This window comes from Scylla paramamosain, chromosome 10 (assembly GCF_035594125.1).
Source record: "Scylla paramamosain isolate STU-SP2022 chromosome 10, ASM3559412v1, whole genome shotgun sequence".
Classification (NCBI taxonomy): Eukaryota; Metazoa; Arthropoda; class Malacostraca; order Decapoda; family Portunidae; genus Scylla; species Scylla paramamosain.
The window spans coordinates 27156932-27176931 of record NC_087160.1 but is presented as its reverse complement, the minus strand read 5'-3'; the positions used below and the strand labels follow the sequence as shown (position 1 = coordinate 27176931).

General features: G+C 49.8%; 1 protein-coding gene across 12 annotated transcripts in view; it reads left to right on the top strand.

Annotated features, from left to right (window-relative positions):
• LOC135104457 (CLIP-associating protein 2-like) overlaps positions 1-20000 on the top strand; it is a 114391-nt gene that overhangs the window by 5840 nt on the left and 88551 nt on the right. For all 12 annotated transcript variants that reach the window (XM_064011914.1, XM_064011925.1, XM_064011920.1 and 9 more), the window contains exon 2: positions 879-1830. In XM_064011914.1, coding sequence (XP_063867984.1) covers positions 1137-1830 — 694 coding nt within the window. In that variant the 5' untranslated portion in view covers positions 879-1136. The remainder of the gene's footprint in view (positions 1-878; positions 1831-20000) is intronic.

The following is a 20000-nucleotide window of genomic DNA, read 5'->3' as shown; positions in this document are numbered from 1 at the left end:
GAGAGAGAGAGAGTCCCATTCATCAGCATTAAGGTCTTACAGTTCTTATTTATTTTATATTTTCTTTAATCCCCGTAGTTGTTCTCTCCAAGGCGGTCACACTCTGCATCGAGTTTCTTTCTCAGAAGCGAGATTTGGTATCAGTGTGCTCTGCGATGCGGGTGAACGTCAGCACGTCAGGCTGTGCGGTGTTTAGGGGGACGAGCCTCTTGTGTGTCATCTGGGCAGTAGGGCAGTGGTACTTTTAAGGCGTTATCTGTTAGAAGATGAGGGACATGGATTTTTTTTTTACCGATACCTCGAATGCTTCCCTCGCTGATATGGAGCTTTGCTACCAGTCCGGCACCAGCTTCATCTTTACCACCTCCTGACACTCACTTGAACGTGCTTCTTATAAACGTGCTTGTCATGTTGAACACGTGTGTCGTGTGTGTGTGTGTGTGTGTGTGTGTGTGTGTGTGTGTGTGTGTGTGTGTGTGTGTGTGTGTGTGTGTGTGTGTGTGTGTGTGTGTGTGTGTGTGTGTGTGTGTACACGTCGCACCAAATTCAGCCATACCTAGATGGAGATAGTGACGCCCATCAGATTGGTTGTGCCGAGAGGTTTCCTAAGTAGACACCCACCACCTCTTCATACGTCGACGTGTATCGGGGCAGGGTGGGGCGGGTCTTGTGTGATTGAAGACTCTCGTTGTGGGAAAGGAGAGGTGTTGTTCCGGTGCGGAGTGAAGTGAAGGAGTGTGTTGCTTGGCGGGGTGCGCACACAGGGTGCTCTGTGCAGGTGTTTGAGGGCGTTCCTCACCTCCTCCTGCCTCACGTCATGCCTAACAGGAAGTGCGTGAAACCTTTGTGGAAAAGTAAATTTCTGTTTTCCTTTATAGAGTTAGAAATATTGGTGGTGTGTATTAACACTGTGGATCATAAGCTACACCGCCGGACGCGACACAGTTATCAGTGTTAGTGTGGCCCGTGACGCCGCTAAAAGCCGTGTCCTGGCCGCAGCGGGGATGAGTTGACGCCTTTGGGGGCGCCTGGAGAAAGGTTGTGCGCCCTCAGGTAATGCCAAGCAGATGAGGGTGTTAGTTGTGATGTGAGTGAGCGCGTGCCTGGTTGACTGACAAGTGAAAGTGCCGGGCAGGATGCCGTCCGTGAGTCCCACTGGGCCAGATATGTACGAGGGGTCGCCTCCCCCTCCCGTCAGCCCAGCCACCTCCATGGAGCTGGGCGGCTCCTTCACCTCACAGTGCTCGGTGGAATCCCTCGGCTCCCTGGACAGTGGCCACAGCTCTTCTGCCGACAATGGGCCAAACGAGAGTCAGACGGGCACTCCGTCCCCGGGAGCTCAGAGCCCCGCCCTGGTGATCACCAACCCCAGCACGCTGTGTTCCAAGGCACGGGACAAGGAGGGCAATATGTCTTCCCCTGTAAGTTTGGCTTCCATGGGCTGTCAAGACCGTCCGCCGTCCAGGATCGACAGGTCTCTGTCCAACACATCCACAACTTCCGTCACTTCTGATATGTCCATGAAATCCACCGACACTGTGGGCTCCAGCACCACCGTCAACTCTGACCAGACGGGGGCAACCTCCACTTCCACCTCCTCCACCACCATCGTCACGCCCATCAAGACTAAGGAGGAACTGGACTCCTACATCGACCACCTGGACTCTCTGTGGTCGGAGGAGGACGAGTGGATTATGATATTTGACAACTTAATTAAGAACACTGAGGCGTCAACGAGGACGCGCCGCCACACACACCACCATAGTCATCACCACACCAGCGGCACCACCAGTTACCACAGCTCACCTTACCAGTCGCCATACAAAGCAGGTAAGAAACTATGGTACAAATAAGCATTAACCTTTACTTTCACACATTAAAAAGTAAAAGCAATGTAAAGTTCAGTGTTGCTGTTGTGGCTTTCCGTGAGACAGTCGACATGTTGCCAGTTGTCTCTGGAAGCTGAGTGTTTACGGTGTTGTTTGTGTTAATAGCATGAAGCATGTTGCTGCTGTATTGTGAGCGGCGAAACGAAGTGTGTCAGTGACGGGAAATGCAGAGAGGGACGGATGCCGCGATTACCTAATGTGATGGAGACGTGAGTTGCCTTGACCCAGCACCTGGGGACGCGCAGCCACCCTGGTCCCCATCTCACCTCTGAGTGAGGAAAGGTTACAGCTGCAGCCTTAGGGAGTGGTAGTGCTGATGTTCAGTAAGCGGCGCTGCATGAGATAACGCGAGGCAGCGACTGGTTTCGTGGGAAAGGAAATCGTGCATGTGCTGGCACCGTGACGGTCCACTTTTCCTCGTGTTTGTGGGGCGGCCGACGCGGGCTGACGTCCCTCCTATACAAAAACAGAGAAAAGATCAAAAAGGGACGCCGGATGGGAAAGTTTGTCAAATCCTTGAGGGCATTTATCTGGGAATGTGGTGATGTGGGTCTGATTGTGGTAATTGAAGGTGGCATTGTAATTATGGAGCAAGGTTGTATGTTGGGCTTTGTTGATGCTAAGCAAAGCGAGCCTGGCGAGGCAGCGACGGTAATCCTGGACTGAACACCCGGCCCGCTTCTGGGCTGTTTCTCGTTCGGGCCTCATTGTGGTGCTGTGGTGGTCTTGCAGCATCCTTTACTCCACCTCCTGGTTGATCTTTAACCCAGTCTTTCTCAATTCGCATTTTCGCACGATTAACGCCATTAAATTTCTAGGGTTGTTAATGAGTGCTCGAGGTCGCAGCATCACCATCCTTGCACCTCTTGGGGTCACGCTCCAGCCTCGACAAAAGATGTAATAATCTTGCAACGCTGACACACACACCCCACCGCCGCAGCTGATAACTGAGAAATATTTCGACAGGTGTCTATCACTTGCTCTCTACTACGGGCCACAGCGCTTCACGTGTGTCAGCTGCACCAGCCTTAGCATGGGAGTGGGGACTTGTGGCCCTCCGGCGCTGTTTCACAGGTCGTTATTAGCATTTCATCCTCTAATGGCCGTCTGATGGTATATGATTATCTTCTTGAGGAGCCTTGGCCCGCCAAGTAGTTTCATTTGCTTGCAGCAAATTTAAAGATTGATACAGCAACTCTGGGCCTGGGCCACCAGACATCGCCGGATGGCGGCTATCAAGCACCCATTGCATCGCTCAGCGGGACTGGGACGGCGGTGAGAGCCATCGTTTCATGGCTGTTGTGCTGCTGCATCGAGATCAACAAGTGTAGGAGGAAGGAGAGCCTGAGAAACCATCTCGCGTCAGTCTGTGACTGTGTCATTATTACACTTTACCTCTGGAATGCTTGTTGCGTAAAAAAATGTATTTGTAATCCTATATTTTTCTTATATGAATCATGTTTGTTAAGAGTTGTGACGCAAGCAAGCATGATAATACCTAAGTATGTAATTTGTCTCTATGAAGTCAATCAGTAAGGGAAGTCATCAGTCACTAGGACGTGTTTGTTGAATTAATATTAAGTGGGAGGGTTCAAGGTAGCTGGGGATGACCTGCTTGCCAAGATGTGCCTCTCGCAGACCGAGGGCGCCCCTGCTGGCGCACGGGAAGGTTACGTCGCTCTGTCAGGCAGGTGTCTGGCAGGTCCCACGAGTTGTATTTATAGACTTGGTGCACGTGAGGAGTCCTTTATGAGACACCCGCGTGAAACAACACCTGACATGCAGAGCCCATAGTAAGGGGGCGACTCTCGAAGTGCATGGGAAGTTAATTTCGCGGACACGACGGAGATTGGCGTGAGATTGTGGGTCACGGCGGGAAGACAACGTGCAGTTCCTCGCTGTGCGGTTATCGGATGAAACAGATGGAATGTTATACACATTGATCAGTCTCCATCACTTCTCGGGTGATCATACTACTGAGGGGAGCGAACGCACTCCATTCTTCCCGCCGCCTCCCACTGCGTCAGTAAGGAGTGCATTCTGGTTATTGGGATCGAGAATTGAGTGGCGGGGGTGGGGGAGGCCCACTTCCAGGTGACCGCTGTGACAGACGGCAGTGAATGGGATGCAGTGGCGTGGCGGTGTACACGGAACGAGGGAGGGATTACACCACGAGCAGCGCGCGTGGGTGACGGCCTGTGCTGCCGCCTTTAATACTGCAGCAGCGATTGTTCGTCGGCCTGCAGCACTCCTGTCCCCAGTAACCTCACCCCCTTCCAGCCCAACATCCCTCTCCATACCTGTGTCCCCGCCACCCTTCTCCTCCACACACCCGCATCCCCACGTCCCATCCGTTGGCTGTGGAGCGCAGTCCACCTCGTGACTGCCTCTCAGCAGCACCCACCGCTCCTGCGTTGCCTGGCCTGGAAGATTCCACGTGCCCTGCCTCAGGCCACGCTCACTGGTGTCTGATCGGCTGTTTCCAGTTGTCTCAATATGCTCATCAGGAATAAGCATGAATATCCACATGAATGCAAATGAATTCAAGATGACGTCGCGTCTGCCCTCCAACAGGCGGACAGAAACTCCAGTGACGCTCGTCCCTGCACACTATTCCTGACTCCTTCGACCTTATTAACAAACAAGAGCCGCCGGTATAATTAGGTAGGTGGTCGTACGTGTGGCGGTGGGTCGATGGGTAATAGCAAGGGCCACGTGGCTGAAGGACGATGGAAGCAGGCAGACGAGCACGACCACGAATACTGCCACGGTGCCTCGGGCAGGAACCTCACGTGCCAGGACGTGATAGAGAGAGAGAGAGAGAGAGAGAGAGAGAGAGAGAGAGAGAGAGAGAGAGAGAGAGAGAGAGAGAGAGAGAGAGAGAGAGAGAGAGGCAGGCGAAGGGTGGATGGGGAACGATGCCTATGAATTGTTCTGAATATACTGTCTCGCTCACCATTCTTACTGTCAAGAATCTGTGGGTTGCGCTGTCTTTTGTCGAGAGACCCTGGGGCGGTGTTCGTATTCGGCAATGGAGATGTGTGTGTGTGTGTGTGTGTGTGTGTGTGTGTGTGTGTGTGTGTGTGTGTGTGTGTGTGTGTGTGTGTTTGCGTGCGTGCGTGCGTGCGTGCGTGCGTGCGTGCGCACTCGGGAGAGGTGGTGGGCGGATGCATGACGGGGCAGGAGCAGTGGTGGTGGAAGTGGGTGGTGCTATTGATCTCATGGACTGCATTACTCGTATTTTCTTGGTCATGTCATTCCCTTCCTTTCACTTACTCTCCCTGAACCAAGATTTTCCTCTCTTAATTCTTCATTCCTCCTGGTCTTTCTCCATCTCCTATTTGCTGCTTCCCTTTCCTTCCCTACCTGTTTATGATGTTTTCTTCTGTCCCCTTTTATTTCTTAATCTACCCTACTCACCTTTCTCTCCCTCCCTCTCTTCCTTCATTCCCTTCTCTCCTTCCTTCCCTCCTTTCTTTATGCATCTACTTCTTCCATTCCTTCCATCTTCTCACTCTACACTCCTTTTAACTTTGCTGCTCTTCCTCCCCTTCTTTGGTCTCTGCCTGCTCACTTCTCCTCTCTCCTTGCTTCCCTTCTGTCCCTCGGCTACTAGTGCAGGTTAAGCCCAATCAAATATAACCTTCAAGTAACGATCAGGTATTGAGGATTTCAATTTGATATATGCACCGTCCCCTCTCTCTCTCTCTCTCTCTCTCTCTCTCTCTCTCTCTCTCTCTCTCTCTCTCTCTCTCTCTCTCTCTCTCTCTCTCTCTCTCTCTCTCTCTCTCATCCACCCAGTCGTGTGTTCCTCCCTCACTCGTGTATTGTTTGAGTTTGGAATTATGTATGCAATCATCCCTGTCCCCTTTCTTTTATCTTGATTCTCTCCTTTCCTCCTTTCATCCCTCATGTTTCCTTCTACACTAACTATTCTGTTTATTTCCTTTTCTCCTCCTCCTCCTCCTCCTCCTCCTCCTCCTCCTCCTCCTCCTCCTCCACCTGATACGGAAATGAAAGGAAAGCTGGAGATAACGGAACAGGCTACCCTAATCTCCGCACGTGTCTGTTTATCAACTATCATCCCATTGTTTATGATGTGCTCTCCTCCCTTCTTCCATTCCTCCCCCTTCGTGCCTGTTACTCATTCACTCACCTTTACCTGTCTGTCTCGCCTCTTCGTCTCGCTGCTATTCTCTTTTAAACCTTCTTCCTTTTTTTTTCTTTGTGTTCTCTCTCTTTGTCACTTCTGTTTCATAATGAGCTCACTTCTCTCGTGTTAGTCTTGTAGCTGAGAATAATTATTATTTTTTTTAATTGGAGGGTTTTTTTTTTTTAATGCGACTGTTTTGCTTTTATTTTTTGTTGCTGTTTTACCTTTTTTTTTTACTTTTTTATTTTCTACTATTTATACTTTTGTGGTTGTAGTAACTCATTCGTAATTTGTGTCTGAAGAATCTCTCTCTCTCTCTCTCTCTCTCTCTCTCTCTCTCTCTCTCTCTCTCTCTCTCTCTCTCTCTCTCTCTCTCTCTCTCTCTCTCTCTCTCATATCCGCGTGAGGCTGCGAACCCGGTGCCCCTGGCGATGTCTTCAGGGTCGCCACGTGTTGGGCCAATCGATAGAGAGCCCTTCCCTCTCTCTCTCTCTCTCTCTCTCTCTCTCTCTCTCTCTCTCTCTCTCTCTCTCTCTCTCTCTCTCTCTCTCTCTCTCTCTCTCTCTCTCTCTCTCTCTCTCTCTCTCTCTCTCTCTCTCTCTCTCTCTCAGATGTGTCAGACAAGTCACGTGGCGCACCTGACGTCGTGTATAATTAGTGGTCCACATTAATAATAAAAGTTTAAACACTGGAAGGCAACTTAATGCTATGCTTGCTTGTTTTCCTTTCTCTTGGACTTGAACTGCACCTGGAATAAGTAAGCCTCTGTAAATCTAGACACGAGAGAGAGAGAGAGAGAGAGAGAGAGAGAGAGAGAGAGAGAGAGAGAGAGAGAGAGAGAGAGAGAGAGAGAGAGAGAGAGAGCAATTTTTGTGCGTAATGTCAGAAATTGAAAAGAAAACGAAAAAAGGAAAAAAAAAACAGCCAATCTCAGCGCAAGATAACGTGGGTGATGAATTTTGCATGTAGAGACTTGTGGTGGTGGAAAGGGAATGCATACGTGGAGGAAAGGAAAGGAGGGTGGAGATGGAGGGAGGAGAGAAGAGGGAAGGGAAGGAAAGGAGGGAATGGCAAAGATAAGTTAATGAGGGAGAAGGGAAGGGTAGGAAAGGGAGAAGCATCATAATGAATGGAAATGTGTAGAGAGAGAGAGAGAGAGAGAGAGAGAGAGAGAGAGAGAGAGAGAGAGAGAGAGAGAGAGAGAGAGAGAGAGAGAGAGATGTCTGCCATATCATGCATGTTAAATTTTGGTGTGTCCACATTCATCCCCCGTTCCTCGTGGCTCTCCTTCCCTCCATTGCTATTCAGTGTGGCGGTGTGGGGTGACAAGTGGCAGGGAGGCGGGATTGAGGTGCGGCCTTGTGGGTGACTTGGTGTGGGGTGTTGAGTGATTTGTAAGACGGCAGAAAGGAACACGCGAGGATATTGTTTCATTTATCAACGCGTGTCATTATTTCATTGTATTTGTTTATTTTATAACGGTGTTTTTATTAACATGTGATATTTGTTAATGTTTAGTTGCATTTGAAATGACGGCACTTTTATTAACGATCGTCTTTCAGCACAGTTATTCTTAAAGATAATTTTTGTTGTTGAGGAAGAGTCACGAGTAGTAACATAAGATGGGTACTGGAATAATTATACTGATTCATTTTGACTTGACACGTAAGGAGGGGAAAACCGACTTGTGACGCAGTGTCATGATAATCATCCAGCAGTCGTGACTCATAAAGATTACACTTGTGCACGAGACAAACCTGCGACTGAGTGTTCCATCCGGGCACCAGCACACTGAACAAACCCACGCCAGGAACACCGGGACTGGCGGCGCCGTGACCTCAGTGCATGGCGAGGGCACCACTGGTAATGCGAGGAGGCTGATGGGCGCCTGCTGTGGGGAACAAGACAGACGTGACGACGGCGGCGTGATGGGAGGAGGGAAAGGAACGAGACGAGTTAGGTTAGGTTGGGTTACCGCCTGTTTCTGTATGATAACGGTGAATCGTCTGTGGGTGTAGATACATGAAATGAAGACGATTGTTGTTAGATTCTTGACAGAGGAACGCCCGCGAGTGTGGGGCGTCTAGAGCGAGATGTTGTGTCTAGTATTGTGTATGAGACGCGGGATGTGGCGCGGAGGGTTGGGGTAGGGAGGGGAGAAGCATCGCTGACGCATGCACCAGGCAGGGGCAGAGGGATGAGTAGGCGAGATGTTTGTATGATGGGCGCATGATGTTTGGACAGACGCCTCCAGTAGCCTTGAAAACACCCCCAGGAAGGGAGGCGGTGGGGGTAGCCGAGGCCAGACGTGCCCTCACTCCTTCATGTGGGTAGCAGGGGGACGTGGCTGCCTGAGTTATGGGGTGGGAGACAACAGGACAAGAGTAAAGGTGGCGGGACAAGGACAGGAGGAGACACAGGAGTAAAGAAGAAAAGGATACAGAGCAGAGACGAGGGAAGGGAAGAGATAGCAGGGCGAGGGGATGACTGTGGTTCTTAGGTAGCAGGGCGCGGGGGAGTCGATGGAGCATGAGGATAATTGCATCCCGCCCTTGTTTATTACCATCAGCTGGTGTCATGCGTGGCCTGGTCCTCAGTATGGCCAGCTCGGCTCAGCCTCTCCAGCACTCATGAATTGAAAGTGGCCTCTGGAGTGTTTATCTTCAATACTTGATGGCTGTGACGTCAGTATTAATGTGTGGAAGTCTGGCTATACTGTGGCGAGGTGGGGCGGGACAGTGTCAAGGTGAGTGGTTAGGATGATTGTAAGGATTATTATGTAATAGTGTCTGGAGGGGAGAGATGGTAATGAGGCGTGTTATGAGTGTGGCGGAGGCGTGTGTGCCGAGCGTGGTGCCGGGGAGGAGTGCAGCAGGTGAGGGAAGCTGCAGGAGCACTTCATTCATCGCAGTCTGCGGCCTTTGCTGAGTTAATTGGGCTGTTTTAAGTTGTTTGGTAATTATGCTTTTTTGTTGATAATGTGAAGATGATATATCTCCCTCCTCCTCCTCCTCCTCCTCCTCCTCCTCCTCCTCCTCCTCCTCCTCCTCCTCCTCCTCCTCCTCCTCCTCCTCCTCCTCCTCCTCCTCCTCTTCCTCCTCCTCCTCCTCCTCCTCCTGTCTTTTAATGTACTAATGTTTATAATGTTGCATCCAAACTGCCAAGCATTGAATGGAAAAAAAACGTTAGATTAGTAAACATCTTGTATTCCTTGTATAATCCACCAAGAACACAACTAACAAGAAAAAGAAGCCGGTACTCCAGCGCGAATGTTCCGTATGAAGTGTTCAGCATTAGTCAGTGTTTATTGTGCTCTTTTGCTGCCTCCTCGTCCCCACAGCTGCTGTTGTGAGAGCAGCTGTATTGCCTCCAAGATTATTTATTGGTGATTGGCGTGACAAGTGGTAGTGGATGATTCCTCCTCCTCCTCCTCTGGCTTTCCTTTGTATTCCTTTATATTCCTCCTCCTCCTCCTCCTCGCTGAACACTAACCTTTAATAGCTTATAACAATTTTATAGTTCCATTTGCACAGCGTGTTTGAGGCAGGAATGTGCACCCCTTCCCCCATTATCGCCTGGCACAGCAGTCGCCCCTCCCATTCCCATCCGGAATCAGCATCTTCCCTGTATCATGGTTACACAGCAGCTTGATAACACGGGTGACATGGCGTGCCCTGCCCCACTTGCTGCAGCTCAGCGTGGCCCGGCATGTAGCCTGTGTGACCTTAATTCCACGAGATAAACTGTTTACCCGCTAAGTGCAACAGCGTGATCAACATGAACCACTCCACTGCCATTACCTGGATAACGCCTATCGCTCCTCGGTGTGGCGGCTTGGTGGTGGCGTGATATTGGGCCAGGCACCGCACCGCCTTATCCACAGGAGGGGCGAGGCAAGGGTCGTAATCTCTCTACCGTAACGATGTTGCTCCTGATGTGGTACGCTGCATTAGTTCACATCCAGGTATCAGTGAGCGTAGCGTCACTTGGTCTTTGTGCTGTCTGCGGGCGGCGGGAGGTCAGACGTGGGTGACGGATGCAGCCGCACGCCTTGCCCCGCCAGGGTCGCGTGGCCCGGCAGGTGGCGCTCCATCACCTCGCTCGCTGAGGAAGGCCGATTAATTTTTGTGTGAATATTTGATGAAGGCTGCAGGCGGACGTCACTCTTCTCTCTCTTGCTTCACTCCCTCCCTTCATCCACGAGAGAGAGAGAGAGAGAGAGAGAGAGAGAGAGAGAGAGAGAGAGAGAGAGAGAGAGAGAGAGAGAGAGAGAGAGAGAGAGAGAGAGAGAGAGGAATGGAATAAAATAGAATAGAATTGAGTAAAGTTGGACAGTCATGGTCATCAAGTTACATTAGGTCCTCCCTCTTCTCCACAAACTGTCATACACACACACACACACACACACACACACACACACACACACACACACACACACACACACACACACAAGGTATGCTTCCTGCTCCCTCCACTGCGCCTCGCCTCACCTGTACAGCTGCGTGAGATAACTTGCGTGCCAGACTTCCAGAAGCTGCCGGCGGCATGTAGGGCGGCGGGAACTTAGATGTGGGGCAGGAAAGGCGGAAGGGCAGAGCTCCATCCTTCCACCTCTTTTATCCCTTGTTGGTTTCGTAAGGGGATGGATGTGTAAGAAAAAGGGAAGGAAACGAAGTTGAGAAACACTGAAACCAGAAACAATAGGAATAACTTCTGGTTTTGCTGGCGGCTGCACCCGGGCCTCTTCCAGTCTTTAGGGAGCGGCTTCCCGATACCTACCTCCTCCTCCTCCTCCTCCTCCCGTCCCCTCATGAACGCAGCCCCGCGGAAATGGAGACCTGCATAGTGACGTCGTAATAAGTAGCCGAGTTTCCTCATCAGGTGCAGACAACAAAAGAAACGAGGGTGAGCAGCGGGATTGTTTTAGCGCGCAGGGATGGGCGAGGATGTTGTAGAGAATAGGGAAACAGAAAAAAAAAATACTTGAGCAGAATAAGTCACTGGAAGAGGAAGAGGAGAAAGAGGACATGGATTGAGAAGGATAAATAGACGAGGATGTGAAATAGGACGATATGAAGAAGACAAGAAGAGGAAGAAAAAATGTAGAACAGAAGTATTTATAGGAAGAGGAAGAGGAAAAGATGATATGAGAGGCAGAGGAGTGGTGACACAGAAGAAGGAAGCAAGGCATAAGAACTGTGAAACAATAAAAATATGGCTGCAGGACAGAAATAGTCTTAAAGAGAAATGAAAAGAAAATGGAGTGGGAGGAGGATTAAAGGAGAACGGTAAGGGTATTTATAAAGGTATTTCCAATTGCTTATGTGGCAGTGGGTGGATTCCAGGTGCAGGGACGGTATGGAACGAAGGGAAGGAGGAAGGGGTGATGCACGAGCCCTTGTGCCCATAAGGTAAATTGATTATTCAATGTCTGCGCCAGGAAAGGTATTTCATTTTACAAGGAATATGTTAGTGCGTCACAAGGAAGACTTTATGAGGGATATGAAGGGGAAGGTGGATAGAGGAAAGGAGTGTAAGATGTAAAAAAAAATATGGGAAGCCTCGGCAGGTGGTCTACGTATATGCGGCAGAGCTTGTATAAAACACAAGAGTTTGGGAGACGTGTTTGAGGGAAAATAAGGGAAGGAAAAGGAATTAGTTTAAGTTCAGTGTGAGGAATAGAAGCGTGATATGAAGTGATGGTACAAGACAACTGGAGAATCGATTATTGACTAGCAACACAACATCGGGGTCAAATGGCGCCGCGAGGGGAAACGAGGGACTGAAAGGGTAACACGTCTTCAGGTGATCCCAGCGTGCTCACGGCTTACCTTTTTCTTTTATTTTCCACGTTCTGCCTTCACAGCTCCCTTTTTTTTTTTTTTCCCGTGAATCAGTGAACCACAACAAGCTCCTTCCATCCCTCACGTGGCCACCAAACATAATTTGTTACTAGTGTAGACATGCTATCCTATGAATAAAAGGATGTCGGTGTAAAAAAAAGTGGAAGGCAATCTGTTATATGCTTCATTTTGTATTGATTGCTTTAAATAGATCCAGGTGTGTGTGTGTGTGTGTTTGTGTGTGGCTTTTCTAACTCTTGTGTTTTTCTCCTTACAGGTATGTGTTACCGTGTTCCAGGGGTGTTTGAAGAACGAGGTGCAAAGATGTATCAGTAAGTGTTGCCAGCTTTGTTTTCCTGCAGTGTGTGGAGCAGGAGGAGAGGTGGCTTGCTGAACCTTCGATATCTTCTCGGTTGACATTGTAGGCGTCTAGTGTTGGACAGCTCTCTTATTTTTGTCACGTCATGGTGGGACCGGGACGGGACTTTGTTTCCTTCATTGTTTGTAAAGACACGGACTTACGTAATAGACCTTGGGGGCGGCGCGGCGTGGCAGTGATGGTTCAGAGGAGGAGGAGGCAGAGGCGGGGAGAAGAAAGGGAGATAAATATGGTAGCGTCGGTGGTGGCGAAGGAATAGAAGCAGGGGAAGGGAAATGAATATTAAGAGACATGGGTAGGAGGGGAAAAGTTGCATATAATTGAATTTGATGAGGGCGGGAGAAGGGAAAGAAAGAGATAGAAGAGAGGTGGGTACATTGGGGGTGAGGGGAGCCGTGTTGGAGTGATGGAGAGCACGGGCGGACGCCAGACATGATGTATAGGGTTGGACGGAGTAAGGGCAGGACGGCGGTGCTCCACGCTCAGTGCTCTTTCTCGAGTTACGAAGAGGATGCCTGTCCTGCAACGTGGCGCATCCATCACTCCCTCGCGGCGCTGCCCTGGGAGAGAGGAAGAGAGGCTTCTCTCCATCCTCCTCCTCACGCTTCATCCTATTTTGTCAGCGTTTATTTCCGCAACGATGCCTCCAGCTTTTTTCTCCAATCCTCCTTTCGGTGTCTTTCACCACCCAAGACTCATCCGCCAGTCTGTGCCTCCCCTTTGCCCCACGAGCCCCGCTGGGTCCTAGCGAGGGGCAGCGGTACCACCAAGCCGTTTTCTGTCCCTTTGTAGAGGTTCGTGAGACATCGAGGGTTACTGAACAGTGGCGGTGGTGACGCAGTGCTGGAGCAGGAGGAAGGGCTGTGAGGGACAGGTCGTGAGTGAAGGGCGCCCTGCAAAATCCGTCTCACCCTTTTGCCCCGATGCCCTTTCGCGGACATCCTGCCCCTTGTAATCAGGGGCCCAGAGGCTGCGGGTGACTCCCACTCCCGGGGGCAATCAGGGTGATATTACACCTTGGCCAGGAGAGTGGCTCTGGAAGTGGATTTGCCTCCCGGCTTGGTCCGCTGCAATACTTGTTTAATTCTTCCATCAACGCGGAACTCGTGGATCACCCGAGCTTATAGTGTGTGTGTGTGTGTGTGTGTGTGTGTGTGTGTGTGTGTGTGTGTGTGTGTGTGTGTGTGTGGAGAGAGAGAGAGAGAGAGGAGAGGAGAGAGAGAGAGAGAGAGAGAGAGAGAGAGAGAGAGAGAGAGAGAGAGAGAGAGAGAGAGAGAGAGAGAGAGAGAGAGAGAGAGAGTCGATAGGTAGACAAAATAATGCTAGGAGATGCGTTCATTCATAAATAAGCGTGCACGGCGGGTGTCTCCAGGAAGACAGTAATTGCTTGCATCCCCACAGGCAAGGTGAACACGCACGCCACAAGGACTCACCCAGTGATAGCGTGTGGCCTGCCTCGCCTCGCCTCTCCTCGCCTCGCACCACTATGTAACCAATCTTTAAATTATACATGCGGCGAGCCCCACCCTCAGCCCCCCACCACAGGGAGTCCCCAGCCCGACCCCTGCTACAGATCACTACCGAATCCAATGCCGCACCACCTTAAGAAATCCCCAGTACACCCCACTCTCCCTCATCCCGCACGCATAATAAGAAGCAGTGATGGTGGTGGTGATTGTGACAGTTGTGTAAAGCAGGGGAGATGTGGGGGGGGATGTCCTTCGTTGTGTCATTATCAGTGATTATCGGCAATGAATTAATGTTTACTCGTATAAGAGCCATTAACATTTGCTCTCTTCCGCATCATAAGAAACACTTTTGTTGTTATTGTGTTTGTCGTGCTAGTTTTTTTTTGCTTTGTTCTTTTTGTCATTATATCTTGTTACGTTGTTAGTGAGTTGCTAGAGTGTTTCCTGACGCAACTCCTACGTGAGCAGTTTTTATTCCATTTTTTTTTCTTTGTCTCTCTTCACAATTCTGACCTGGTTGCCTTTCCTTTTTACTTCGTTTTCCTCCTCTTTGTGTTTTGTCTTGACTGCCTCGGCAACACAACTGCTTCTCTCTCTCTCTCTCTCTCTCTCTCTCCTCTCTCTCTCTCTCTCTCTCTCTCTCTCCTCTCTCTCTCTCTCTCTCTCTCTCTCTCTCTTCTCTCTCTCTCTCTCTCTCTCTCCTCTCTCTCTCCTCTCTCTCTCTCTCTCTCTCTCTCAAACCATGTCTCAGTCGCTCACTTTCCTCCTTTCACAACTTACCTTTCTCTCTACTTCCTTCCGTCCCCCTGCTACGTGAGAGAAATCTGTAGGCCTACCAGAGAAAGAGGGAGAGGAGGAAGATGCTGAGTAAGAGGAAGGGAGTGAGGGAGAAACACATGGGCGGCTCTCCTTCCCCCTCACTTCCCATCTTCTCCTATCTCTCCCTCTCCCTCTCTCTCTCCAGCAGCCTCATTTGCATACGACATATTCCATTCCTGGTTAATTGCAAGTCGGCCGTCACGGAGGGGAAAGTATCGTCGTGTGCTGTTTGTGCTGTTTGTACTCCTGCTGTTTGTGTGTTAGTGGTCTGTGATTTGAGTCTGCCGTCGCCTCCTGCTGCTTCTTTTCCTGTATACTTTGTTTTTTTTTCATGTTTTTTTTCAGTTTTTATTTGATTTTCTTCAATTCGCTTTTATTATAATTTTCTGTATTTTATTTATTTTTTATTTTTTATTTTATTTTATTTTTTTTCCCCTCCCAAACTGGACGCTTGTTTTATGCTTCGTTTTTTCCCCAATGCGTGGATGATTTGGTGGTTGTTGCAAGGGGTAGTTGTTATAGTTACCTTTGATTTTTTGACGTGTAATTATCATGGGAGTGTTTTTCAGCACTTTTTTTTTTCTCTCTTTTTTTTTATTATTTTTTTTTATTTTTCCAGTTCTGATCTTGTGCATTCACACACACACACACACACACACACACACACACACACACACACACACACACACACACACACACACACACACACACACACACACACACACACACACACACACACACACACACACACACAGTGTCCTTTCTAAGCAAAAGGAAGTGTTGTGCTGTGTGTGAAAGGTCTCATCGCGTGATCCTCAAGATTGTGGTGAATTAAACCAAGCAGAGTCACAGACAGATCAGCCAGAAGGATTAGGATTACCTCCTCCTCCACCCCTCTCCGCAGTGCAAGTGTGTCGTCTTCGTCTCGCGCCGTTTCCTTTTCATATTCTTCCGTTCTTTTAGTTGTTGTTGTTTGCTGTTGGGTGCTCGTAGGGCGTGATCCTCGCATTTCCGGCTTGTGTTTGTGAGTGAGGGGCGTGTGCGTGGCGCGGCGCGGATTCCCACAGCAGGCGGTGATCAGCGGCGGGCGGGGTCCCTCAGGTGGCTCCTCATTAGGACTTTTTCACCAACATGAAGAATTGTGACGCAGGTGAAACTCGCTGTGCTTGTCAGAGAGTGAAGGCTTGTGTTGCTACGGGCATGTTGTATACCCAAACCAGCCAAGCCATTGCTTCGCCTTCGCCGCCCTGCAGCTGAGGGTGGGGCCCTTTGTGACGTGGCATTGGTGGGGCCCCGCCACCTTTGGCTGGCGGCACCCGGGGCGAGGCAGGACCCAGTTTTCGAATCGTTTTTTGCCTCCACTCCCTTGGTCTTATCGCTAATCTTGTGGGTGGAGGCGCAAAGTGTGTCACATCGGAGCGCGAGATGGACCACTTCCGCCCTGCACGCGCACGGGCATTCCCGAGGGGAGGGTGTGCAGGGAGGGGATTTTGCATCAAATATTTTTGCCGTTGCCTCACCTTGCGCAAGAGGTTAGACGCCTCTTGCCCTGGAGCAGTCACAATGCAGGGTCGGTAACCACCTAAGTCAGCTGTACCATGATACGAATTTCATTCCACCATTACAGAAATGTTTTCTTTTTCCTTCGTTATTCTAAGACTCAAGCGTGACCGTGAGCCGCTCCTCAGCTCCTGATGCCCCTCCCCTCAAACAATCTAGTCAATGTGCAGATCACCGTATTTGGCAAAGTGGCGCATTGCGTGATGGCGTGATGGCTTCGTGTAATAGTGAGCCCCGGAGAGCCGCGCGATGATAACCCCAACACTGCTCCTTAGCAGCAAGACCTTGGTGGTTGTATGGGGTGCCTCAGAACCAGCAGGTCTGTGCCAGGCTGACGATGAAGCACTGTTCTCATTAAGGGGTGTGAGGGTGGCAGATTGCTGTTCGCCGGTAATGACACCCGCCCTCTGACTCTCCTTATTAGGTCCACGTGCACATCACATGTATAATTTTCTTGTGCATCTCGTCGCGGGGCAGTTATTAAGGTGCGAGATCGGGGGTGGGCGGGATGTTCTTCCAGCGGGGCCTGTTCACCTCCCCCGGAGCTTCACCTTGGATATTTATAAATTTTTCGTGTAAATGTTGTCTGTGCCTTCATATTTCTTTTCTACCTGAATGGCACGATTTGCTCCTGCAGCTCTGGCCTCAGGTGTTGCGAATGCCATGTGAGGGGGAGGGAAGGTAGTGATGCGTGGCGGTGCCTTGCTTTTCTTACTCTTCCTTCATGAAGAGTAATGATGGCAGCCGCGATTAAGAGGCGACCTTGTGTCCTTTCTTGGCCATTACCTCCAGAAGCCTGGCGGTGCTAAGCGAACTGCGCCCCCTCACCGCCTCCTCCTCCTCCTCCTCCTCCTCCTCCTCCTCCTCCTCCTCCTCCTCCTCCTCCTCCTCCTCCTCCTCCTCCTCCTCCTCCTCCTCCTCCTCCTCCTCCTCCTCCTTGCTTACCCTTGCCTCCCCTAACATTATTACCTTCCTACCTGGCCCAGATTTGCCTGAAGAATTTTTTTTGTCCCCCCCATTGTTAAAACAAAATGTCTTATTCCCCTCTCTCCTGCTGCTGCTGCTGCCCTCCCCCTGGCCAGTAATACCACCTCCCGTCCCTTCGTGCCCACCCTCCCACTACCCCATAGTGCCCACACCCACGATATCAGCCACACACCGCCCCTCCTATTCACCCTTCCCTCTACCACCCCTCACTTACCTACACTTGCAATATTAACCTCACATTTATTACCCCCCCCATCCCTTTCAACCATCCCTACCACTACCACCCTCTTAACTCCACCAGGACACCCACAATACCAACCCCACTTTTATACCTCTCCTTCCCATCACCCATCCTTTCCCCTACCCCTCATCCGAACTATATAATCAGAGTTAATTAGAATAGGCACTGATTAGGCAGAACAATTTTTTTTCATCCCCAGAAGGCAATAGTTACAGTTGGCCCATTATTAATAGCCATATTTCACCAGGAGTGCGTGTTGGCATTGTTGGGTGGGCTTAGAGTGCCTGGAGGAGGTGGAGGTGGAGGTGTGGGGGTGGAGGAGGTAGTGGTTCTTATCGCTCCTCCTCAACAGCCACCTCCACGTGCTGCCAAACCTATACTCCTCTTTCTCCTCCCTCGGCAAACAGTTTTATAAAGTTTTCGTATTTCCTTTTTCTTTCTCTCCTTTCACTGTTTAGTTTTTCATTTTTTTTTTATTGTAAAGTCTCACATTGATATTTTTTAATACATTAACCTTTTGGTATTGTCTTTTTTTCTGATTTTCTTCCCTGACAGGCGTGAGGTTTCCTACACTTTTCCTTCCACTCATTTTGCTTCACTAGTCTTTTCTTAGCTCAAATTGCTTCTCGGAATATATTCACTTCTTACACTGTCCATATTTTTCTCCCTTGACAAGCAGTTTCTTCAGGCCCAACTTGTTCTCCGTTGGTAATTTCATTGTTTAGTCTTCACATCAACTCTTCCTGCCTCTTCTTGCATAATCCAACATGCTCACCTTCTTAAATGCTTATTTTCTCATTTTCTCTCCCTGGTAAGAAGATTCCTAAGCTCTGAGGGCAATATTTCTCGCCTTACATTGCCTATCGCGTAACATTAATACTTGTTTTCTTTCATTTTTCCAGTTTCATGAGGCGCCTGCGCTCTTTCTCTCTCATTGCAGTGTTTCATATATTACAGCATCTTCTCATTTAATTATCTTTCCGATGCCATTCTTCCCAAGCTTTGTTTCCAGCTCATTTTCTCCCCCGGCAGAGTTCCGTGAATCCTCCTGCTCAGTTGTTCTTTCCCGCTCCATTTTCTCGCGCTGCATTACTTGTCCGATACTGTTCGTCTCCTAATTCCTTGTTTTCTCTTATCATTTTCTTCCCAGCAAACCCACACCTTCCCCCCACCACCCCCACAAAAAAAAAAAAAAAAATCAAGGACCTTGCTATATTCTATTCAATTAAACTTTTCTTTCTTACTTTACATCTCCATTCCCATTGATCTCTAAAACTTTCTCCCCTTCTGATTGTTGGCTGTTTCCTCACCTCCCCTCGTGCCCATTCCCATTCACGTCTTCACCATCTTCACCTTCACCCCTTCACTTCTCGCTCTCCTCACCCCTACAGTTTATATTAGGCACCAGGGGCACTGACACCCTGTACTTTGGCACCCTCAGCAAGTGGTAACTGCAAGGGTGGAGTATACCCGGAAAAACAAGGGTATTAAAATTATACATAGCTGTGAGATCCAAATGGCGTGGTGCTAATAACAAAAAAGGTAAGAAAAAGTCGCGATTGCTGAAAATACAGTAATTGTGGCCGTGTGTCCGGGAGAAGGTGCACTTCCGGCGACTAATGGAAGGTTGTGTTCGGATCCTGAAGGCCGAGGTTTTTTTTTTGTCATTGTTTTTTGTCGGTTGTCTTTATTAGAACCACAACAGCACACGCCCACCCCTCAGAGCCCAAGACATGCAACAGTGGCGTGGTGGAGCAATCTCTCTCTCTCTCTCTCTCTCTCTCTCTCTCTCTCTCTCTCTCTCTCTCTCTCTCTCTCTCTCTCTCTCTCTCTCTCTCTCTCTCTCTCTCTCTCTCTCTCTCTCTCTCTCTCTCGTGGGTATAGGTATAAACAGGCAAAGATAAGGTTCACCGATACTGTAGCAGTCGATTTGTTAAGAGCCTGAAGCCTTGACGACACACACACACACACACACACACACACACACACACACACACACACACACACACACACACACACACACACACACACACACACACACACACACACACACACACACACACACACACACACACACACACACACAGCCAGTCTTGTTGATCAGTTTAGTGTGCCATGAGTTAAGCAAACGCTTTGTAGTGGTGGTGGGGCTGCTGATGGACGTGGAGGAGGAAGAGGAAGACGAGGAAGAAGAGAAGGAAGTGGAAGAGATGCAGGAGTTGTAGGAAACAGTAATGGTGTACCTGAAAGAACAAGCACCACCACCACCTTCACCACCACTATCGGCCATCACCTCTCACACCACCCCCCACCAGTTATACAATGCTCTCCCTCCCCCATCCCTCCCCCCCCTCCCTCCTTCTCTCCCTTATCTTCACTCCCCACACCACTGCCCTTCGCCTCCCTGCCCCACGGAGTAATAAACTGCCGTCGGCTACACCCTGCTTTACACCTGCCCTGTTTGAGGTGCCCCCAGGTGAGAAATTTACACCCAGCATGGAGCATGGATGGAGGCGAGGTGGAGAATGTTGCGTGGATTAGTGGTTTGCGCTGGCCTGGTGGTGCGGAATGCTGGGCTTTAAGGTGTGGGCGCGGGAAGGTGTGTAGGTGGTGGTGGTGGTGGTGGTCTTAGGCATTACGTTTGATTGATGTTTGAATTA